Source organism: Cervus elaphus, chromosome 33 (genome assembly GCF_910594005.1).
Source record: "Cervus elaphus chromosome 33, mCerEla1.1, whole genome shotgun sequence".
NCBI lineage: Eukaryota > Metazoa > Chordata > Mammalia > Artiodactyla > Cervidae > Cervus > Cervus elaphus.
The window spans coordinates 28,558,874-28,580,035 of NC_057847.1; the positions used below are offsets into that span (position 1 = coordinate 28,558,874).

The 21,162-nt window shown below is 36.2% G+C and overlaps 1 protein-coding gene across 1 annotated transcript in view; it reads left to right on the top strand.

Annotated features, from left to right (window-relative positions):
- The window catches only part of TLK1 (tousled like kinase 1), a 163,260-nt gene that overhangs the window by 40,506 nt on the left and 101,592 nt on the right, over positions 1-21,162 (top strand). Inside the window, exon 2 of the mRNA XM_043894418.1 lies at positions 13,633-13,751. Coding sequence (XP_043750353.1) covers positions 13,633-13,751 — 119 coding nt within the window. The remainder of the gene's footprint in view (positions 1-13,632; positions 13,752-21,162) is intronic.

The window sequence follows — 21,162 nt, forward strand, 5'->3', positions numbered from 1 at the left end:
ATTAATACATGAAAGAAATTGGCATTGAAGTATATGCCATTCAACCTACCAGGAACTTCTGACTTAAGGGGAAAAGCTGGAAGAGAGCTTATATACATTAGACATGGCAGTGTTTACTTAGCACTTGTGTTTTAGCATACGTAGAAATTTACATTTATTGACTACTTAGTGTCAGGTATAGTTCAAAACTCTTCATATTAACTTGTTTTACTTTAGCAACTATAAGGTATATACTTATATTATCGCCATTTTATACATAAAGAAGCTGAAACATGGGGAGGGAAAGGGACTTGACCATACTTAATACAACTTGTCTGTGTGTGTGTTTTATTTTTGATGAAAGAAAAATTAGCTCAGACTTTTTTTTATTTATAAGAATAAAATTGAAATTAAATTATTCTCATGCTCCAAGGTCATGACAATATAGAAGCTTAAACAAAAACTCTGTGCCTTACTTCTGATGCAAGGTACATATATTAAAATTTGGTCTCTGGTTGTCTGAATCGTTTGCTGGAAGGGTTATAAATTAAAGTGTTTAATATCTCACCTCTTATCTTTAATGCATTTTAATCTGACTTGGAGTGATTCTAGATCAGACTTGTTTGTCTATATCACAGGCTTGTGTTACTGAATCAATAGAATAGATTCAGGAATCTGGCTTTGTATGCTTACTTTTTTCAGTCATTGTAGGTGAAATATTTATGTGTATATATACAATACACAAATATTTGTGTAGAGAGATAGGATGGAGATACGTATGGTTCAGAAATAGTTTAGTGAACAGAATTGAATTAAGTACAGAAACACATCCATGTTTATATTGGAATGTGATACATGACTAGAGAGGTATTTCAAATCAGTGAGGAAATGCTGAATTTGTGAGAAATTATATTTATTAACTGTTGGAAAAAATTCTGGATATATACAGTTAAATTTTAACTGGATTAAATGTCCAAATGTTAATATTTTGAATCATTATAAAAATGTAGGTGATATTTTCATTGGATTCCTGGGAGAGAAAGTTTATTAGGAAATAAATCAGGCTACTCTTCTGATAGCTCATTTAACATGTTTATTTAACTGCCTCAAAATTAGAATGTTTGATTTTAAATAGAGGATCAGACAATGGAATCAATGATAGAATGCCGTGTATTCAACAAAAATAATAAGTATATCCATTAAATACGTGATACAAGATACTGTATATGAAAATAGGTATGTTCTATTTATTAACCATGCTAGAGTGGATGTTTAAAGATGAGTCAAAAGTAATTCTGGAGTGTTCAGCAGTGTAAACTTGTTGAATTCTTTTTGTTTCCTGTACTTTCAAATGCATTTTAAAAACTAATGAAAAGGAATGATTTAAATGGAATGTTTTATCTTGTTGAAAATTTTTCTAACTTTATTATATTTCTATTTTTAATCTACAGTTCTCTGCCTTATAAGGCATAATGTGAAAAGTATTAATTGAAGAAAGACTTTACTGTTCTGTATAAATCAGCTTATCATATGTAATATGAGAAGTAACAAAATCTAGAATGAATTAAAATATTTTCAGAGTAAAGGAAGTTTTGAATTTAAAAAAATGTGAAGTAATAGCTGAGTAGCAGTTGAATCTAATATTAAAAGTGTCTTATTGAACAAACTCATTTCTTTTACTTTTTGTTAACTGATGTTCTGGTTTTAACTTTTTGAAAACATGCTTTCTAGATTTTTTTTTTTTTCTGGACCATCTGCTAAGGACGATGAAGAGTTCAGGTCATGTAAAAATGGCATAATGAAAAATTGATTCATTTTCTAAAAATAGGTGCTAAATAAAGTAGTGTTGACCAACCAGAGCTGCTAATATGTCCAAATATAGGTATCCTATTTCAGAATGACCTCCTTTGGAGACTGTATTTTTATAGTAATTAACATGTATTGAGTGAGTTTGGGAATTTATGTATGAAAGAGAGGGAGAGAAAGAGAAAATGTACTAGAAGGGACCATGACAGACTCTAGTGGGTCAAATTGTGGTTTTGTTTATGTTGCTTTCTTAAAGTTGTTCTTCATAAAATATGATGTGATTGAGCTCTAATTTGAGTAGTGACATCTTTTGTTATATATTATATGTGAAGTTTTGGGTTTATGATAGATTGTGGGGAGCAGTTTAGTAAGAATAGTAGCATAACTAGGAGATAAGTGGTTGTATTTTGGGATGGGGTTTTCTTTTAAGGATGGTATGGTCTTTATAGTATCTTCTGTAATTTTTTCTTTTTCAAAAGTATAAACATTTATTGTATATTGAAGAATTTAATGGATCATAGTAAAATTACCTATTCTTAAGAAAAAGCTCACTTCTTATGATAAGGATCAAAATTTTGGATGTATCAGAAATGACAGTTTGATGTCATGAAAGATGAAAACTTTTGAAACATGTTAGCTATAACAGGAGTCAGCAAATGACCTGACTCTTGATTAAAAAAAAAATCAAAAGACTTAACATTTTGTGACATGTGAAATTCAAATTTTAGTACCTATGAATAAAATTTTATTGGAATAACAGTTGCTTTTACTTTATAATGACAAAGCTGAGTAGTTGTGACAGAGATCCTGTATGGCATTCTCTTTACTTCCTACTGCTTTGGTTCACTATGAATCTCAGTGCTGCGGTTACACCTTGACAGTATTTTGAGTGCCATGTGTATTTCCAGTCTGTAATATTCCGTTTTTTTAAATAAATTTTTCAATATTTATATATGCATACCCATCATGTCAGAACAAGAAAATAGAGAACAGTGAACTCTGAGTGGTATGCTTTTTAAGGCATGGTGAAGCGTGTATTATTTTATTACTGACTTAGATAGCAAAAAATTGTTCTTATCATTTGCAGTGACACTGTAGCTGTGGTAAAGAATGGAGTATATATTGACATTACTAGATTAAGCATACATCACAGCATTCTTAACTCTCAAATTTTTAAAGTAACAGTCCATTTAAAATGGAACGTTTCATTACAGTGTAACTTCATAAAAAGTTGAAAATGAGGCTGCCGCCAAAATAAGTTTCTGAGCAACTCATTCATTAGCCAAGCAAAGAAAGCTGTTTACTGATGGTGAGTTAATTAAATTGTGTTTGATTGCAGCAGTCAAAGAAATGTGTCCAGAGAAAATAAATCTGGTTTAGACTATTAACTTTTTGGCAAGAACGGTTGATTTAAGAGTTGAGGACATTTGAAGCAATATCAATAGTCAATTTAAAAACAAGGCGAAAGATTTAGAGTGGTTTTCCGTGTCTCTTGATGAATCCACAGATTTTATTGATGTTACTCAGTTGTTGATTTGAGGCATCAGTACCAAGTTTGAAGTGGCAGAAAAATCAGCCTCTGTGAATAACTGTGTAGAAGGCTTCAGGTAGAAGTGTTGTCAGAGTTGATAAAACACGGAGCACAGTCTGCGGTGGAGTCTGGTCAGATGCGCTGCAGCTGGTAACGGTAAACACGCGTGAAAGAGGGAAAGGCTGAGTTAGACACACTCACAAAGCTTGTGAAAATGTGAGGTGTTCAGAGCCTACTGTTACTCATTGTACAGTTCATCAGCAGGTACTTTGCTGAACATATGTGAATTTATTACGTGTTACAGAATCAGTATTGTCAACAGTGAACTCAATTTGTTCTCATGGACTTAACTAGCACCAGCTGTGCACATTTTTGTTAGAAGCTGAATATCCTGACTGGCTTAGCAGTGGTAACATTTTATTGCAGTTTTTTTTATTTTAGGACTGAGTTTGAGATTTTTCTGAACAAAGAGGACAGCCCTCAATCACTATTATCAAATACTGATTGATTTTGGAAACTAACTTTTTCTATGGAGGTGAAAATATTTTTAAATGAATTTAATGTAAAATTACAAGGCATAAGAGCATTCATTTGTGAAATTTAGCTGCAGTAAAGTCTTTTGAGTGGTAACTGATGTTTGAATTACAAGTAACATCAAGCTGCTTTATACAGTTCTCATCCTGTCAAAATGAGATCTTCATTCCCACATGAATTTGCTTGAATATATTTTCCAACCTCAAACTACAGTTTCAGCAGCATTTTTTCAGACACTGATGCAAGTGCAAAGAATGTTTCCATAATTCAGAATCAATTTAATGGTGCACTTGAGGAACTTCTATCTAACCTTCAATTGGAAGTGATTAATCTACACTGTAATGACATACTGAAAGGCAAATATCACAAGAAAAATCTAATAGACTTCTCTAACTGCCTTTGAAATAATGAATATGCTCAATTAAAATCATGTGCTTCCGGGTTAATATCAGCATACGGCAGTACTTATTTTTTAGAAAAGATTTTTTTCAAAGATAAATCCATAAAATCTGATCATCATTATCAGAGGAGTGCTTATATTTTGATGAAAGGAAACTTGAATTAGATGGAATGTTCCTTCGCCCCCCCTTCCAATTCCATTCCATTAACAGACTGATCTGTTATAAAATACTATATACAGATATCATTATACCTTACATTTTATCATTAGAAAATGTATAGGAGGCTTTTCTCTCTTGTTACATAAGTCTCTTCATAATTTTGCCCAGTGGCCTGCAAGGACCAAAATACCTTGTGATCAAGCTCTTTATAACAGTTGTGATATCCCCTGTTCTACAGCAGTGCTTCTCAAACTTGGATGTACATAATTTTTTGAGGATCTTGTTAAAATATGGATTCTGATTTGGTAGGTCTGGGTTGGAACCCAAGGTTTTGCATTTTTTACACATCTGAGGTGTTAACAGGTGTTGGTATCAATGGATACATTTTGAAAAGGAAAGCTCTAGTAGTCACGTCTGTTAGATCTTTAGACAGGTATTCTAATATTTGTTAAGCATATGTTATGTGCCAGGAGTTATACCAGGGGCTTTTGGACATATTGACTCTTTAAAATGTCACAGAAACTTGTTAGAAGGTATTAAGGACTGCAGTGAGGTTGGGAACTCTAGTAAGGGTTTTCTGTGTGTTTACTCAACTCTTTGCAACCCCATGGACTGTAGCCCACCAGGCTCCTTGTCCGTGGGAATTCTCCAGGCAAGAATACTGGAGTGGGTTGCCATGCCCTCCTCCAGGGGATCTTCTCAATCCAGGGATCGAGCCCAGGTCTCCCACATTGCAGGCGGATTCTTTAATCAGGGAAGCCCAGTAAGGGTTTTCAATTAGAAACTAATTGTTTTGTTTTCCCTTGATTGTATAGCTTCCTCTAGCACCTCATGAAGGGGAAAGGAAGCTGTACATCTTAGGAAACAGAAACAGTGGGAAGCAAAATACCACATTGGTGGCTGGTGCGAAGGTAGGGACTGATGTCCTCTTCCCTGCTAAATTCCATTGGGCCAGCAGCCAGTTTCCAAGCCAAAGAGTGGACATAGTATGAGTGAAGTGAAAGTGTTAGTCCCTCAGTGATGTCCGACTCTCTGCCAACCTATGGACTGTAGTCCGCCAGGCTCCTCTGTCCATGGGGTTCTCCAGGCAAGAATACTGGAGTGGTTAGCCATTCCTTTCTGAAGGGGATCTTCCCAACCCAGGGATCGAACCCAGGTCTCTTGTATTGCAGGGCAATTCTTTACCATTTGAGCCACAGGGAAGCCCATAGTATGTGTAGCACATACATATTTTGTAAACATTTTCCCTCAATCTCTTGCTTGCCTTTTTTATAATTTTTTTAAGCTAGCCAATTCAAATTTTTGACAAGTCCAATTTATTTTTTCTTTTTTAAAATTATTTTTAAGAATTGTAAAATACGCATAAATAAGATGGACCGTTTTAACCATTTTAAGATACATAGTTCAGTGACTACCATCTCCAGATCTTTCTTTATCTTCCCCAAGTGAACCTTTGTACCCATTAAATACTACCTCCATATTCCCCCATGCCCCTTATCCCTTGGCATCCACCATCTACATTCTGTCTCTGTGAATTTGACTACTGCAGGAATCTTGTGTAAACAAAATCATACAGTATTTGTCTTTTATATTTCACATATTTCACTTAGCATAATGTCTTCAGAACTTATTTATGTTCTAACCTAAATTTCTTTCAAATGTAGAAAGGAAATTTCCTTCATTTTTAGCACTAAATAATATTTCATTTCACTTTATGTGTATACCACATTTTATTAATGCATTCATTCATTCATTGATGGACACTGTGAGTACTCTTTACTTTTGGCTGTTAATAATAATGCTATCAATATGGATGTACAAATATCAATTTGAGTCTTTGCTTTCACTTCCTTTGGGAGTGAAGCTCACTCACACCTACCTCCACACACTTAGAGGTGAAACTTTCTGGATCATGTAATAATTATGTTTTTAAGGAACTTAAAATTATGTTTTTTGAGGAACTTCTATACCATTTTCCATAGTGACTGCCCCAGTTTACATTCCCACCAGCAACACACAAGAGTTCAAACTTATCCACATCCTTGCTAACACTTGTTATTTTCTGTTCTGTTTTTTTTGATGGTGGCCATCCTAATGGGTGTGAAATGGTATCTCATTGTGATTTTGATGTCCATTTCTTTAATCTGTTGGGCAGATGTATATCATCTTTGGAGAAGTATCTATTCAAGTTCTTTGTCCATTTTTTAATTGGATTGTTTTTGTTGTTGAATTGTAGGATGTCTTTATATACTCTGGATGGAAAGTGAAAGGTAAAGTTGTTCAGTCATGTCTGACTCTTTGCGACCCCATGGACTATTCAGTTCAGTTCAGTCACTCAGTCGAGTCCAACTCTTTGTGAACCCATGAACCGTAGCACACCAGGCCTCCCTGTCCATCACCAACTTCTGGAGATCACTGAAACCCATGTCCATTGAGTCAGTGATGCCATCCAACCGTCTCATCCTCTGTCGTCCCCTTCTCCTGCCCTCAATCTTTCCCAGCATCAGGATCTTTTCAAATGAGTCAGCTCTTCGCCTCAGATGGCCAAAGTATTGGAGTTTCAGCTTCAACATCAGTCCTTCCAGTGAACACCCAGGACTAAAAACTAAAAACACCCCTTTAGGATGGACTGGTTGGATCTCCTTGCTGTCCAAGGGAGTCTCAAGAGTCTTCTCCAACACCACAGTTCAAAAGCATCAATTCTTCAGTGCTCAGCTTTCTTCACAGTCCAACTCTCACATCCATACATGACCACTGGAAAAACCATAGCCTTGACTAGACGGACCTTTGTTGGCAAAGTAACATCTCTGCTTTTAATATGCTGTGTAGATTGGTCATAACTTTCCTTCCAAGGAGTAAGCATCTTTTAATTTCATGGCGGCAGTCACCATCTGCAGTGATTTTGGAGCCCAGAAAAATAAAGTCAGCCACTGTTTCCACTGTTTGCCCATCTATTTGCCATGAAGTGATGGGACTGAATGCCATGATCTTAGTTTTCTGAATGTTGAGCTTTAAGCCAACTTTTTCACTGTCCTCTTTCATTTTCATCGAGAGGCTCTTTAGTACTTCTTCATTTTCTGCCATAAGGGTGGTGTCATCTGCATATCTGAGGTTATTGATATTTCTTCTGGCAATCTTGATTCCAGCTTACGCTTCCTCCAGCCCAGCGTTTCTTATGATGTAATATGAGTTAAATAAGCAGGGTGACAATATACAGCCTTGATGTACTTCTTTCTCTATTTGGAACCAGTCTGTTGTTCCATGTCCGGTTCTAACTGTTGCTTCTTGACCTGCATACAGATTTCTCAAGAGTCAGGTCAGGTGGTCTGGTATTCCCATCTCTTGAAGAATTTTCCACAGTTTAATCTGGTCCACACAGTCAAAGGCTTTGGCATAGTCAATAAAGCAGAAATAGATGTTTTTCTGGAACTCTCTAGTTTTTTCGATGATCCAGCAGATGTTGGCAATTTGATCTCTGGTTCCTTTGCCTTTTCTAAATCCAACTTGAACATCTGGAAGTTCATGGTTCACGTATTGCTGAAGCCTGGCTTGGAGAATTTTGAGCATTACTTTACTAGCGTGTGAGATGAGTGCAAGTGTGTGATAGTTTGAGCATTCTTTGGCATTGCCTTTGTTTGGGATTGGAATGAAAACTGACCTTTTCCAGTCCTGTGGCCACTGCTGAGTTTTCCAAATTTGCTGGCATATTGAGTAGTATCATGACAGCATCATCTTTCAAGATTTGAAATAGCTCAACTGGAATTCCATCACCTCCACTAGCTTTGTTCGTAGTGATGCTTCCTAAGGCCCACTTGATTTCACATTCCAAGATGTCTGGCTCTAGGTGAGTGATCACACCATCATGATTATTATGGAGTAGCCATCATAGTCAACAGAAGAGTCTGAAATGCAGTACTTGGATGAAATCTCAAAAACAACAGAATGATCTCTGTTCATTTCCAAGGCAAACCATTCAGTATCACGGTAATCCAAGTCTATGCCCCGACCAGTAACGCTGAAGAAGCTGAAGTGGAATAGTTCTTTGAAGCCCTACAAGACCTTCTAGAACTAACAGCAAAAAAAGATATCCTTTTCATTATAGGGGACTGGAATGCAAAAGTAGGAAGTCAAGAAACACCTGGAGTAACAGGCAAATTTGGTCTTGGAGTACAGAATGAAGCAGACCAAAGGCTAATAGAGTTCTGCCAAGAGAACGCACTTGTCATAGCAAACACCCTCTTCCAACAACACAAAAGAAGACTCTACACATGGACATCACCAGACTGTCAACACTGAAATCAGATTGATTATATTCTTTGCAGCCAAAGATGGAGAAGCTCTACACAGTCAGCAAAAACAAGGCCAGGAGCTGACTATGGCTCAGATCATGAACTCCTTATTGCTAAATTCAGACTGAAATTGAAGAAAGTGGAGAAAACCTCTAGACCATTCAGGTATGACCTAAATCAAATCCCTTATGACTATACAGTGGAAGTGAGAAATAGCTTTAAGGGACTAGATCTGATAGACAGAGTGCCTGATGAACTATGGACGGAGATTCGTGACATTGTACAGGAGACAGGAATCAAGACCACCTCCAGGAAAAAGAAGTGTAAAAAAGTGAAATGGCTGTCTGAGGAGGCCTTACAAATAGCTGTGAATAGAAGAGAAGGGGAAAGCAAAGGAGAAAAGGAAAGATATACCCATTTGAATGCAGAGTTCCAAAGAATAGTGAGGAGAGATAAGAAAGCCTTCCTCAGGGGTCAATGTAAAGAAAGAGAGGAAAACAATAAAATTGGAAAGACTAGAGATCTCTTCAAGAAAGTTAGAGATACCAAGGGAACATTTCATGCAAAGGTGGGCTCAATAAAGGACAGAAATGGTAGGGACCTAATGGAAGCAGAAGATACTAAGAAGAGGTGGCAAGAATACACAGAAGAACTGTACAAATAAGATCTTCACAACTCATGGACTATAGTCAGTGGAATTCTCCAGGCCAGAATACTGGAGTGTGTAACCTTTTCCTTCTCCAGGGGATCTTCCCAACTCAGGGATTGAACCCAGGTTTCTCGGATTGCAATCTCTAGATAGCAGTCCATTATGAGACATAGGACTTGCAGATGTTTTCTCCCATTTACTTTCTTGATAGTATCCTTTTGAGAGCGTTAACAGGTAGGAACACCACAAGTTCCCAAGTGCCAGGAAGAAATACACCGCAAGTGGCAGGCTTTTTCCCTTCTCTGTTGAGGATACCTGGCTCTGCCTGAACCGAACTTTCCTCAAACCTTGAGCTAACCAGTGGGTTTTTCTTATGTAAATGTTTTCCTTAAGCTGTGTTAATGAAACTATGTATTTGCTTTACAGTCTGCCTTCAAATTAGTTCAGCCTATGACTAACCTTTTTCTTTTTTTTCTTTTCTCAAACCTAGGCTGATAATGGCTCAACAAACCAGTATTCAGGTCAATTGTTTTTTCTGGTTTTTTTTTGCGGGGTGGGGGGACGGGAATGACACAACTTGTAGTATTCTATCTTAAAAATGCATGTTGTGAGACGGGGGCCTGGTGAGACCCCTCAGCCTGAGGTGTCTCTCATCTCATCAGCAGCTTGCTAACAATGGGGCCTTCTGTCTGCCCCCTTCTGATGTGTGTCAGAAGCTTTCTCTGTCTGTTTTACCTGCAGTAGAATTGTTAGCAGAAACCTCTGAGTTTCAAACGTCGTCTTCGGCCCCGGATCGAAATCCTCTCCTCCAAAGGTCTTGAATCCTGTGTAGCACATGGCTCGCAGCCGCAACGTTTCACTTTGATGCACAGAAGTGTTTTAGTTTTTTTAAAAACGCTTTTAATTTTTATTTTTACTTATTTATTTAGCTGCGCCAGCTCTTAGCTCAGATATGGGATCTAGTTCCCTGACCAAGGATTGAACCCTGGCCCCCTGCATTGGGAGCTTAGAACATTAGCCACTGGACCACCAGGGAAGTTAATTTTGATAAAGTCCAGTTACATATATTTTCTTTTGTTGCTGAGCTTTTGTTTTTATATCCAAGAAATCATTGCCAGATCCAGTGTCATGAAGATTTTCCCTTGTTTTCTTCTATGAGTTTTATAGTTTCAGGTCTTTATATTCAAGTATTTGATCCATTTTGAGTTAATTTTTGTATTTGGTGTTAGGGAAGGGTTCAACTTAACATTTTTGCTTGTGGATATCCAGTCTTTCCAATGCTGTTTGTTGAAAAGACTGTTTTTTCCGCCATGGAATGGTCTTGGCACTCTTATTTCTGGGCTCTCTATTTTATTCATTGGTTTACATGTCTGTCTTCATATTAGTACCATATATATATATATATATATATTGCTTTTGAGAAAACCGCCAGAACTATTGGTGAATGCAGAATTTTGCTGCTTCTGTTTTTTGATAAATGATGATTAATAAAACAGGAAAAGCATATTGGGAAAAAATCCTGACCCCCTACCATAAACAAATATTAATTTAGGATAAATCATAGACCTAAGTGGAAAAACATAAAACTTAAAAAGATTATGTTTTTTCACTTTGGGACATGCAAAGTTTTCTTGGTAATAGAAAGATAATAACCATAAATAGAAAAATTAGATGTTTTCACTTCAAAATTAAACATTTCTGCTTCTCAAATCATTAAGAAGAAAATGGATAAAAATCAAAGACTTAAAATGTTTTTCATATCTATCAACCAACTGACAATGTTTTTTTTTTTTTTTTAAAGATTTATTTTATTTTTTGCTTGTGGCGTGTCTTCATTGCTGCATACAAGCCTTCTCTAGTTGGGGTAGGCAGGGGCTACTCTTTGTTGCAGGGTACAGGCTTCTCATTGCAGTGGTTTCTCTAGGCATGCAGACTTCCATAGTTGCAGCATGCTGGCTCAATAGTTGCAGCTCGTAGGCTGTAGAATGCTGACTGACTAGTTGTAGTTGTGGCAGACGGGCTTAGTTGCTCCGTGGCATGTGGGATCTTCCCGGACCAGGGATTGAACTGGTGTATCACAGTGCAAGGTGGATGCTTAACTACTGGATGACCACAGAAGCCCCTGACAGTGACTATTTCTGATGTAGTAGCAGGATCAGGGAAAAAAGGAGGTACTGGTGATACTTGAAAGCACATTGTCAGGAGTATACTTAGGATAGAAACCAGATTCTAGGGACCTAAAACTAGTTAGGGTTGTAAATCACCAGTTTAAGGAAATAATTAAATTTTCTGATATTAATTGCACAAAATTCAAGCTTCAATTTTTTTTTTTTTTAAAGACATATGTGAGACAGAAGGAGGCAGGGAGGGGAGAGATACACAGAAGAGCAGGAATACGTGCAAATGGAAAATTCCTTGAATATCAAGAAGGAATAGGATCAAAAGAAATGAAGGCTTTAGGTTTGGGGACTTAGCTACCTTTTTGTCTAAGATGGAAGAATGAAGAATGGACAGGGAAGATATATACAGGTGCAGAAATGCTAATAAACATGGAGGGGTGGCCATTATCCCTCTAGCTCTCCTTCCAGATGAAGGTGGACAGTAATGAGGGAACTTTTTAAAGGGTTAAGGACTATAGGAATAGCTCTTAACTTTTAGGAGAAAAACATCAGGGTGTGTGAAAGGGGTCTTGTGTAGTTTGAAAATGTTCCACATGTGGTTCTGGATTCTGATAATATCCTCCACCTCCCTTTTACTCACTTAGGTCACTCCTAAAGTTTTATCAGTAGAGAATTAGCAGACATGAAGAGAGGATTTTTAAGAGTTTAGTTGAACTTTAACTAGAATTTGTGGTGCTTTAGTCTGCATAGTTGAGATTACATGAGGGAGTTCATTTTCCCCTCTTTAATTCTCAGGGTTATTGTTTAATAATAGATGTTACCTCAGTGATCTGCTTGATATTTGTGTGTGTGTTGTGTCTACCTGCTAGAAACTAAAAGCATTGTACCAAAAAATCTTTGGACGTGGCAGTTAAAAGAATCTTCCCAGTTTTAAATACAGTCAGTCACAAATTGAGTGCTTCCCAGGTGGCTTAATGATAAAGAATCCACCTGCCAAGGAGGAGACATCCAATCCAGGGATCAAACGATCTCCTGGAGAAGGAAATGGCAACCAACTCCAATATTCTTGCTTGGGAAATCCCATGGACAGAGAGCCTGGCGGGCTGCAGTCTGTGGGGTTGCAAAAGAGTCGGACCATGACCTAGCAACTAAATGATAACAAAACAACCAAGTCATGAATTATATATAAGCAAAATGTTACCACTTAGAGGAAAATTCTGTATAAGCTTAGAGTAGGGAGATTACATTATGAGAAGTGGTGCTTTTTTCAAACTATGGACTTGGGTCCATTAATGGCTCATCAAATTAATAGCTCACAAACAGCATTTTTTCCTTTTTAATGGATTAGAATAGACTAGAAAATATTGGCGCTTGCAGCATATAGTAATAAACATTTGTGGAACTTTTAATATAAAATGTATGTATGTGTGTGTTGATTTGGGTGAAAATATATTTGTTGCTGTGGATTGCAGTTGAAAAGTGTTGGAAATCCACCATAGGTTATTTTGATAAATAATTGTGGATATTATAAAAACCTTTAAAGTCCTTACATTCATCTGCTTTTAGAATTTGTTAAGTTTATATTTACATTTAAATTAATTGTTGTTGTTCAGTCATATCTCTTTACGACCAGATGGGCTGCAGCACATCAGGCTTCCCTATCCTTCACTATCCCTCAGAGTTTGCTCAAACTCATGTCCATTGAGTTCATGATGCCATCCAACCATCTCATCCTCTGTCATCCCCTTCTCCTCCTGCCCTCAATCTTTCCCAGCATCAGGATCTTTTCCAAGAGTCGGCTCTTCACATCAGGTGACCAAAGTACTGGAGCTTCAGTTCAGTATCAGTCCTTCCAATGAATATACAGGGTTGATTTCTGATTTGATCTCCTTGATCAAGGGAGTCTCAAGAATCTTCTCCAGCACCACAGTTCAAAAGCATTAATTCTTCAGTACTCAGCCTTCTTTATGATCCAAATCTCACATCCATACATGACTACTGGAAAAACTATAGCTTTGACTATATGAACCTTTGTCGGAAAAGTGATGTCCTGCTTTTTAATATGCTGTTTAGGTTTGTCATAGCTAATTACATAAATATATTTTAGATGTAAGTATATAAATACATATGTAAGTGTGCTTTTTTTTTTTTTTGGTCTTAATAGGTGCAATGGATGAGCTTCACAGTCTGGATCCAAGAAGGCAAGAATTACTGGAAGCTAGGTTTACAGGAGTTGCGAGTGGGAGCACGGGGAGCACGGGCAGCTGTAGTGTTGGAGCCAAAGTGAGTAAAGTTGTGATCTGTATCTGACATTTTTTCTTTGTATTAAAGTATGCATATTTTGTAAAGGGTTTATATTTAACAGCAAGTTAGTACTTACTATTATTTTTATAATATATAGGAAAAAATCCAGTGTTTTTATACCTAACTTCTAGTATAGCATACTATATTTTGCATACCATTTTACAAAAAGGCAAAATGGTTGTCTGAGGAGGCCTTACAAATAGCTGAAAAAAGAAAAGAAGCTAAAGGCAAAGTTGAAAAGGAAAGCTATACCCATCTGAATGCAGAGTTCCAAAGAATAGCAAGGAGAGATAAGAAAGCCTTCCTCAGTGATCGATGCAAAGAAATAGAGGAAAACAATAGAATGGGGAAGACTAGAGATCTCTTCAAGAAAGTTAGAGACACCAAGGGAACATTTCATGCAACAATGGGCTGCATAAAGGACAGAAATGGCATAGACCTAACAGAAGCAGAAGATATTAAGAAAAGGTGGCAAGAATACACAGGACTATACAAAAGAGATCTTCATGACCCAGATAAGCATGATGGTGTGATCACTCACCTAGAGCCAGACGTCATGGAATGCGAAGTCAAGTGGGCCTTAGGAAGCATCACTATGAACAAAGCTAGTGGAGGTGATGGAATTCCAGTTGAGCTATTTCAGATCCTAAAAGATGATGCTGTGCAAGTGTTGCTTTCAGTATGCCAGCAAATTTGGAAAAATCAGCAGTGACCATGGGACTGGAAAAGGTTAGTTTTCACTCCAATCCCAAAGAAAGGCAATGCCAAAGAATGTTCAGACTACTTCACAGTTGCACTCATCTCACACGCTAGGAAAGAAATGCTCAAAATTCTCTAAGCCAGGCTTCAACAGTATGTGAACTGTGAACTTCCAGATGATCAAGCTGGATTTAGAAAAGGCAGAGGAACCAGAGATCAAATTGCCAGTATCCGTTGGATCATAGAAAAAGCAAGAGAGTTCCAGAAAAGCATCTATTTCTGCTTTATTGACTATGTCAAAGCCTTTGACTGTGTGGATCACAACAAACTGTGGAAAATTCTTAAAGAGATGGGAATACCAGACCACCTGACCTGCCTCCTGAGAAATCTGTGTGCAGGTCAGAAAGCAACAGTTAGAACTGGACATGGAACAATGGAGTGGTTCCAAATGGGGAAAGGAGTATGTCAAGGCTGTATATTGTCACGCTGCTTATTTACCTTATATGCAGAATACATCATGCGAAATGCCAGGCTGGATGAAGCACAGGCTGGAGTCAAGATTGTCGGGAGAAATATCAATAACCTCACATATGCAGATGATGTTACGTTTATGGCAGAAAGCGAAGAACCAAAGAGCCTTTTGATGATAGTAAGAGGAGAGTGAAAAAGTTGGCTTAAAACTCAGCATTCAGAAAACTAAGATCATGGCATCCGGTCCCATCACTTCATGGCAAATAGATGGGGAAACAATGGAAATAGTGACAGACTTTATTTTTTTGGTCTCCAAAATCACTGCAGATGGTGCCAGTAGCCATGAAATTAAAAAACGCTTGCTCCTTGGAGGAAAAGCTATGACCAACCTAGGCAGCATATTAAAAATCAGAGACATTACTTTGCCAACAAAGGTCCACCTAGTCAAAGCTATGGTTTTTCCAGCAGTCACATATGGATGTGAGAGTTGGACTATAAGGAAAGCTGAGCACTGAAGAATTTATGCTTTTGAAATGTGGTGTTTGAAAAGACTCTTGAGAGTCCTTTGGACTGCAAGGAGATCAAACCAGTCAATCCTAAAGGAAATCAGGCCTGAGGATTCAATGGAAGGACTGATACTGAAGTTGAAACTCCAATATTTTGGCCACCTGATGCAAAGAACTGACTCATTGATAAAGACCCTAATTCTGGGAAAGATTGAAGTCAGGAGGAGAAGAGGATGACAGAGGATAAGATGTTTGGATGCCATCACTGATTGGATGGACACGAGATTGAGCAAGCTGAGGGAGTTGGTGATGGACAGGGGAGCCTGGTGTGTTGCAGTCCATGGGGTCGCAGAGTCAGACACTACTGCGCAGCTGAACTGATACTATATTTTGAGTATTTATGTTGTAATATAGCATAATAGGTTTCAAGAGTAAAAATGAATTTGATAGATGCACTCTTTTCTCCCATTACATAATTTTTACCTTTCCTTATACTTTTTGTTTCTTCCTTGTCCCTGTAACTCATGTTCCTGTCATATATGTTCCTACCTGTACGGTAATCCACTGCTGCTACCTGCTGTGTAAATTGTATAGTGTATCTGTTACGGCTTCTAGTGATAGATATCAGGTTGTCTCCAACTCCCTGCTACCTCACATTGTGGTGAATTTCTTGTTACTGTTCTCTTTTATGACTTTGTAAAACATTTTTTTAAAGATATATTCCTAACAGCAGAATTGATAGAGCATAGGACATGTATAGATTTAAATTGAATAAATAGTGTGTGCTATTTATAACGGTTGTATAAAACTAATTTGCATTCAGCAGAGTGCAAGAGTATTTCTGTATCTCTGTATCTAAGAAACCCTTGGCATCATCCAGATTCCTCATGTTTGATAGCCCAGAAGGTATATTTTGCTGTGCTGCTTTGCTGTGAGTCTTGCTGGGCTGCTGTGCTGCGCTAAGTCGCTTTATCATGTCTGACTCTTTGCTACCCCATGTAACCCGCCAGACTTCTCTGTCCGTGGAATTTTCTGGGCAAGGATACTGGAGTAGGTTGCCAGGGGATTTTCTCCACCCAGGGATCGAACCCATGTCTCTTTTGTCTCCTGTATTGTAGGTGGATTGTTTACTATTAGAGCCACTGTTTTTCATATGTCCCTTGTATATTCTACATATTCCGTGTTGATTACATACAGTGCAGATAACTTCTTTCATTTTGTCATGTCTGTTAACTTTTTTTATGGTATCCACCATAAATAAATGTACAGAACTCTTTGATGTTGTATTCAAACTCACTAATTTTTTTTGCTTTATGGTCTATACCTTAGTATACCAACTTCTGGTTTTACTAAGAAAAACAGTGGTCACCATTAACCGTCTGGGTCAAATAGACCTTTTTGCTATGTTTATATTTTGTTATTTTACTAATTTTCAGCAATAAGAAAAAAATAATAGCAACTTTATTAGAAACTTTAATATGAATTTAAACATACTTAAAAATCTCTTTGTATCAAGTAAATCTTGGTGCACAAGCATTATAAAAGATGAAGGATATTGTTATGCATCCTTTTAGCTTAAAAATGGCCCAGGTTCTTGTTGCAGAACATTGTATGATGAAGTCCTTCAGTTGAATGAATTAATGGATGAGAATAGCGTGTTTCCCTTTTTCCTCCCCTTAGAAATGTATTGTCCAGTTCACTGATTCTTGAATTTGAGAGAATTCATCTAGGATATTGTCATTTGAAGACTCAGATTTTATTTATATGTTTACTGTCACCATCATCAGTTTTAGGTGCCTTATCTGTTTACATTTATTTTCTGATTTGTGTCATAAATTAAATTATCATCTGTCATTTTCTTCTCTTCATCATCTTAAGTGGAAAAGGAAAATTTCTTATTAGCTGGAGTCTATAAAAGCTAAAATCAGACTCCAAAGATAGTTTCTTAGTCATTTATATGTTTTTGAAAGATGATGCAGTACTTTGAGGTAAAGAAAATAACTGGAAGATTATAATTTATCTCACTATTGCATCATCCTTTTAGGCATTAAATCTGTATTGTTTTTCTATTTCTACTATAGCAAGTTATCACGAAGATGCTCAAAACAGTACGCATTTATTATCTTATAATTCTATAGCATCAGAAGTCTGACACAAGTCTCACCGGGCTAAAATCAAGCTGTCTGTGTTGCTGCATGTCTTTCTGGGGGCTTGAAGGAGGATCAGTTTGCCATGCCTTTTCCAGCTGTGAGAGGCTGCCTGCATTCCTTGACTGGTGGTGTCCTTCCTCCATGTTCAGAGCCAGCAGTGTTGCATCTCTCTGACTCTTCTTTGACAATCACATGTAATGGACCATATCCTAGAAGGGCTCTTCACTTTTAATTGCTAATATGATAAGATTGGGCCCACCCTAATCTGGATAATCTGGTATAATTTCCCCATTTCACATCTGCAGAGTCCCTTTTGCCATATACAATAACATTCTGGTGTTTAGGGCATGGGCATCACTGGGGAGCCAATATTCTGCCTATCATATCATCATTCTTCTGTTTTATTTTAGAGGCTTCTCTTTGTTTCATCATAGTTGAATAATTGATGAACAATGATAAGTAATGACTTCTTTTTATGATATAATAACAAAATATAGGAAAAATAAGATCAGTAAGATCCCATAATGTATTTTGGATTTATGAAAGCTGGTGGACATCTGGTAATTAATTGCAAAGTAGAATGTGTTTTATTCTATTAAAAATAAGTTCCTATTTTTATTCTGTGGATGGTCTCCAAGAATAAAAGTCCTGAAATATTAATTATTACAAACTGACTTGAAAAAGAAGCCAGAAAGGTAAAGTTGGGTCCAGTGGACTCTGATGGTATTCTAAAAGTGAAATTCTTCTTCCCCACCCATGAGGCACAAATAGAATTCCTTCTGTTTTATAGTTTTATATTTATTCTTTAGCCCATTGAGGCCTCATCTTTATATGATATTGATAAAGATCAGGTTTTATTTTTCTCCACATAGTAAACCAGTTTTCTCCACTTCTTAAATCATCCATATTTTCCCACTGATTTGTGATGCCACCTGTATCATATGTTAAATTGCCATGTGTATATTCTGAGCTGTCTTTGAAATTTACCTTACTTTCCAGTGGTCTTTCTGTGTTCTTCTGTCAGTATCACATAAAGAATATGATTGTGTTTTGTTATGTCTTGTTCCTGTGGTAAAGCAAGTTTCTCCTTTAATCTTCTTTTGTAAGATTGACTCAGTTATATATGGATCTTTATTCCCTCATGTAAAATTTGAGCATCTCTTTACTTGTTAGCACTTGGGAATTATTCCTCTTTAATAACTTATTTGTATCTTTTTCCTTTAAAGATCAAATGGAATTTTTGTCCTAAATGCAGATTGATTTTGGGTTATTGAGATGTTTATAAGATTAGGTTGTCTCATCTAAGTACATGAAATGTCTCTCCATTTGTTCAGTTCTCTCTGTAGAGTTCTACAGAAATTTTGGCTGTTTTTATGAATTTTTTGGGCTTATTTCTGGATACTTGAAAGTTTTTGTGGCTGAAGTATTTTTTATTATATTTTCTAGTTGGCTCTTGGTGACCTAGGAGGTTTTTTATTTTTATAGAGTGGTGTTGTATTTAGTAGTCTGTCTTTGGTCTCTTTTATTGGTTATACTACTTTGTTGATTATTTAGATTTGTCCAAGAGAAATTGTTAGTTTCCCCAAATTACAGTTTTATTTCTTATACTTCATATATATGTGTGTGTGTGTGTGTGTGTGTATGTATATATATTCCTTATATTGGTCATGAGCTTCAGTACTATGTCTTGTCCTGTTCAAGAGGAATCATCTAAAGTTTCTCCATTAAGTGTAATGTTTGCTGTAGGTTATGTGTATATAACTATGACCACATAGCAGAAGAGCTTTTCCATTCCTGGTTAGTTAAGAAATTTTTGTTCATTTGTTTTAAAAATAGTAAGTGTAACAAATTTTAAAAAAAAATTGAACTTTGCATTTCTGGGATAAACCCAACTTGGTTATGATATACTATTTTAAAAATACTTTATTAGATTTAATACATGACTAGCTATTTTAGTTAGGATTTGTACATTTATGGTTATAAGAGAAATAGATACACAGACCTGAAGAGTAATATTTTAGTGAGTTTTGACAAATGTGTACACTTGTAGTAATCCACATTCCTTTTAAGATGTACAACATTTTCATCATACCACCTTGTCTGCTTTATAAAACAGTATCACACTAGCCCCATAAAGTGAACTATTTTTTTGCTATTTTGATTTTTTTCAACATTGTATATATGGTAGAAAATGTTCATGGGAAGATGAGTAGACGTTTACCTATAAAACTGTCTTGTCCTGGGGTTTGTTGTGAAGAGAGCACTATCATTTAAACTTCATTAATATTAATTAGCTTATTAATCTATTTCAGATCTTTTCAGACTTATTAGTGGATAGTTATAACACTTTAAAAAATCTCAATTCTTATTCATTTCTGTTTATTCTTTCAGATTCTCCTTTTCTGTTCATTCCTGCCAGAGCTCTAATTAAGTAACTGTTGCAAAGAATTGGTCTTAATCTGTTTCACTTTATTTTCCTCATTGATTTCTGTCATCATAATTTACTTGTTGGATTTGCTCTGTGGCTCTTCTTCCAGCTTTTGAGTTGAATGAGTTAGATTATTTTTATGATACATAATTAATACACAATAAAATTTACAGATTTTAAGTGACTTGTGCTGTAAGTTTTGTGAATGCATAAAATTGTGTAACCTCCACCACAATTAGGCTGTAAAATAGTTCTCAAAATATTCCCCCATGCCCTTTTGTACTCTGCCCTTTAGGTTGCCTCTGGCAACCACTGATTTGTTTACTGTTTTTATAGTTTTGCCTTTGCAAGCCTGTCATATAAATGGAGTCAGTATTGTAAATATGTAGCCTTAGATTCTGACTTCTTTTATCTTAGGAAAATGCATTCCTTTGAGATTCATCCATTGTTGTAATGTTATCAATAGTTAATTTTTATTGTTAAATAGTATTCTATTGTATAAAATAATGATTTATTGATACAGTTTTTTAAGTTCTTATTAAAATATAGTTGGTTTACAGTGTTGTGTTTCAGGTGTACAGCAAGGTGATTCCATTATACATACATGTATATTTTTCTTTATGTTCGTTTCCATTATAGATGATTACAAAATATTGAGTGTAGTTCCCTCTGCTATAGAGTAGGTCCTTGTTGGTTATCTGTTTTTTATATTGTAGCTTGTAAAAATATACCACAGTTTTTTTTTAATCCATTTCTACTAGATAAAGAACATCTAGGTTATTTTAAGTATTTTAAGGATTACAAATACAGTTACAATAAACATTTGTATATTCACTCCTTAAGTGTAGCTATTTTGAGATCTTCTTTTGTTATAGAATTAAATTTTTTGCATTGCTTTTTGAAAATATAGTTTGTGTGGCATCAGTCCTGAAATGTGCCCTGTTTTATAAACATTTCATATCTAATAGCTTCTAATTGTATTTGTTCAGATCTTGGATATCTCCTTGTATTGTCAGCTTGAGCTGTCTTTTTTTGAGGGAGGTATTTTTAAATCTTTAATTGTGATTATTGAGGTATGCATTTCAGCTTGTTTATCAGTTTTGGCTTGATATATTTTGATGCTACCTTTTTACATG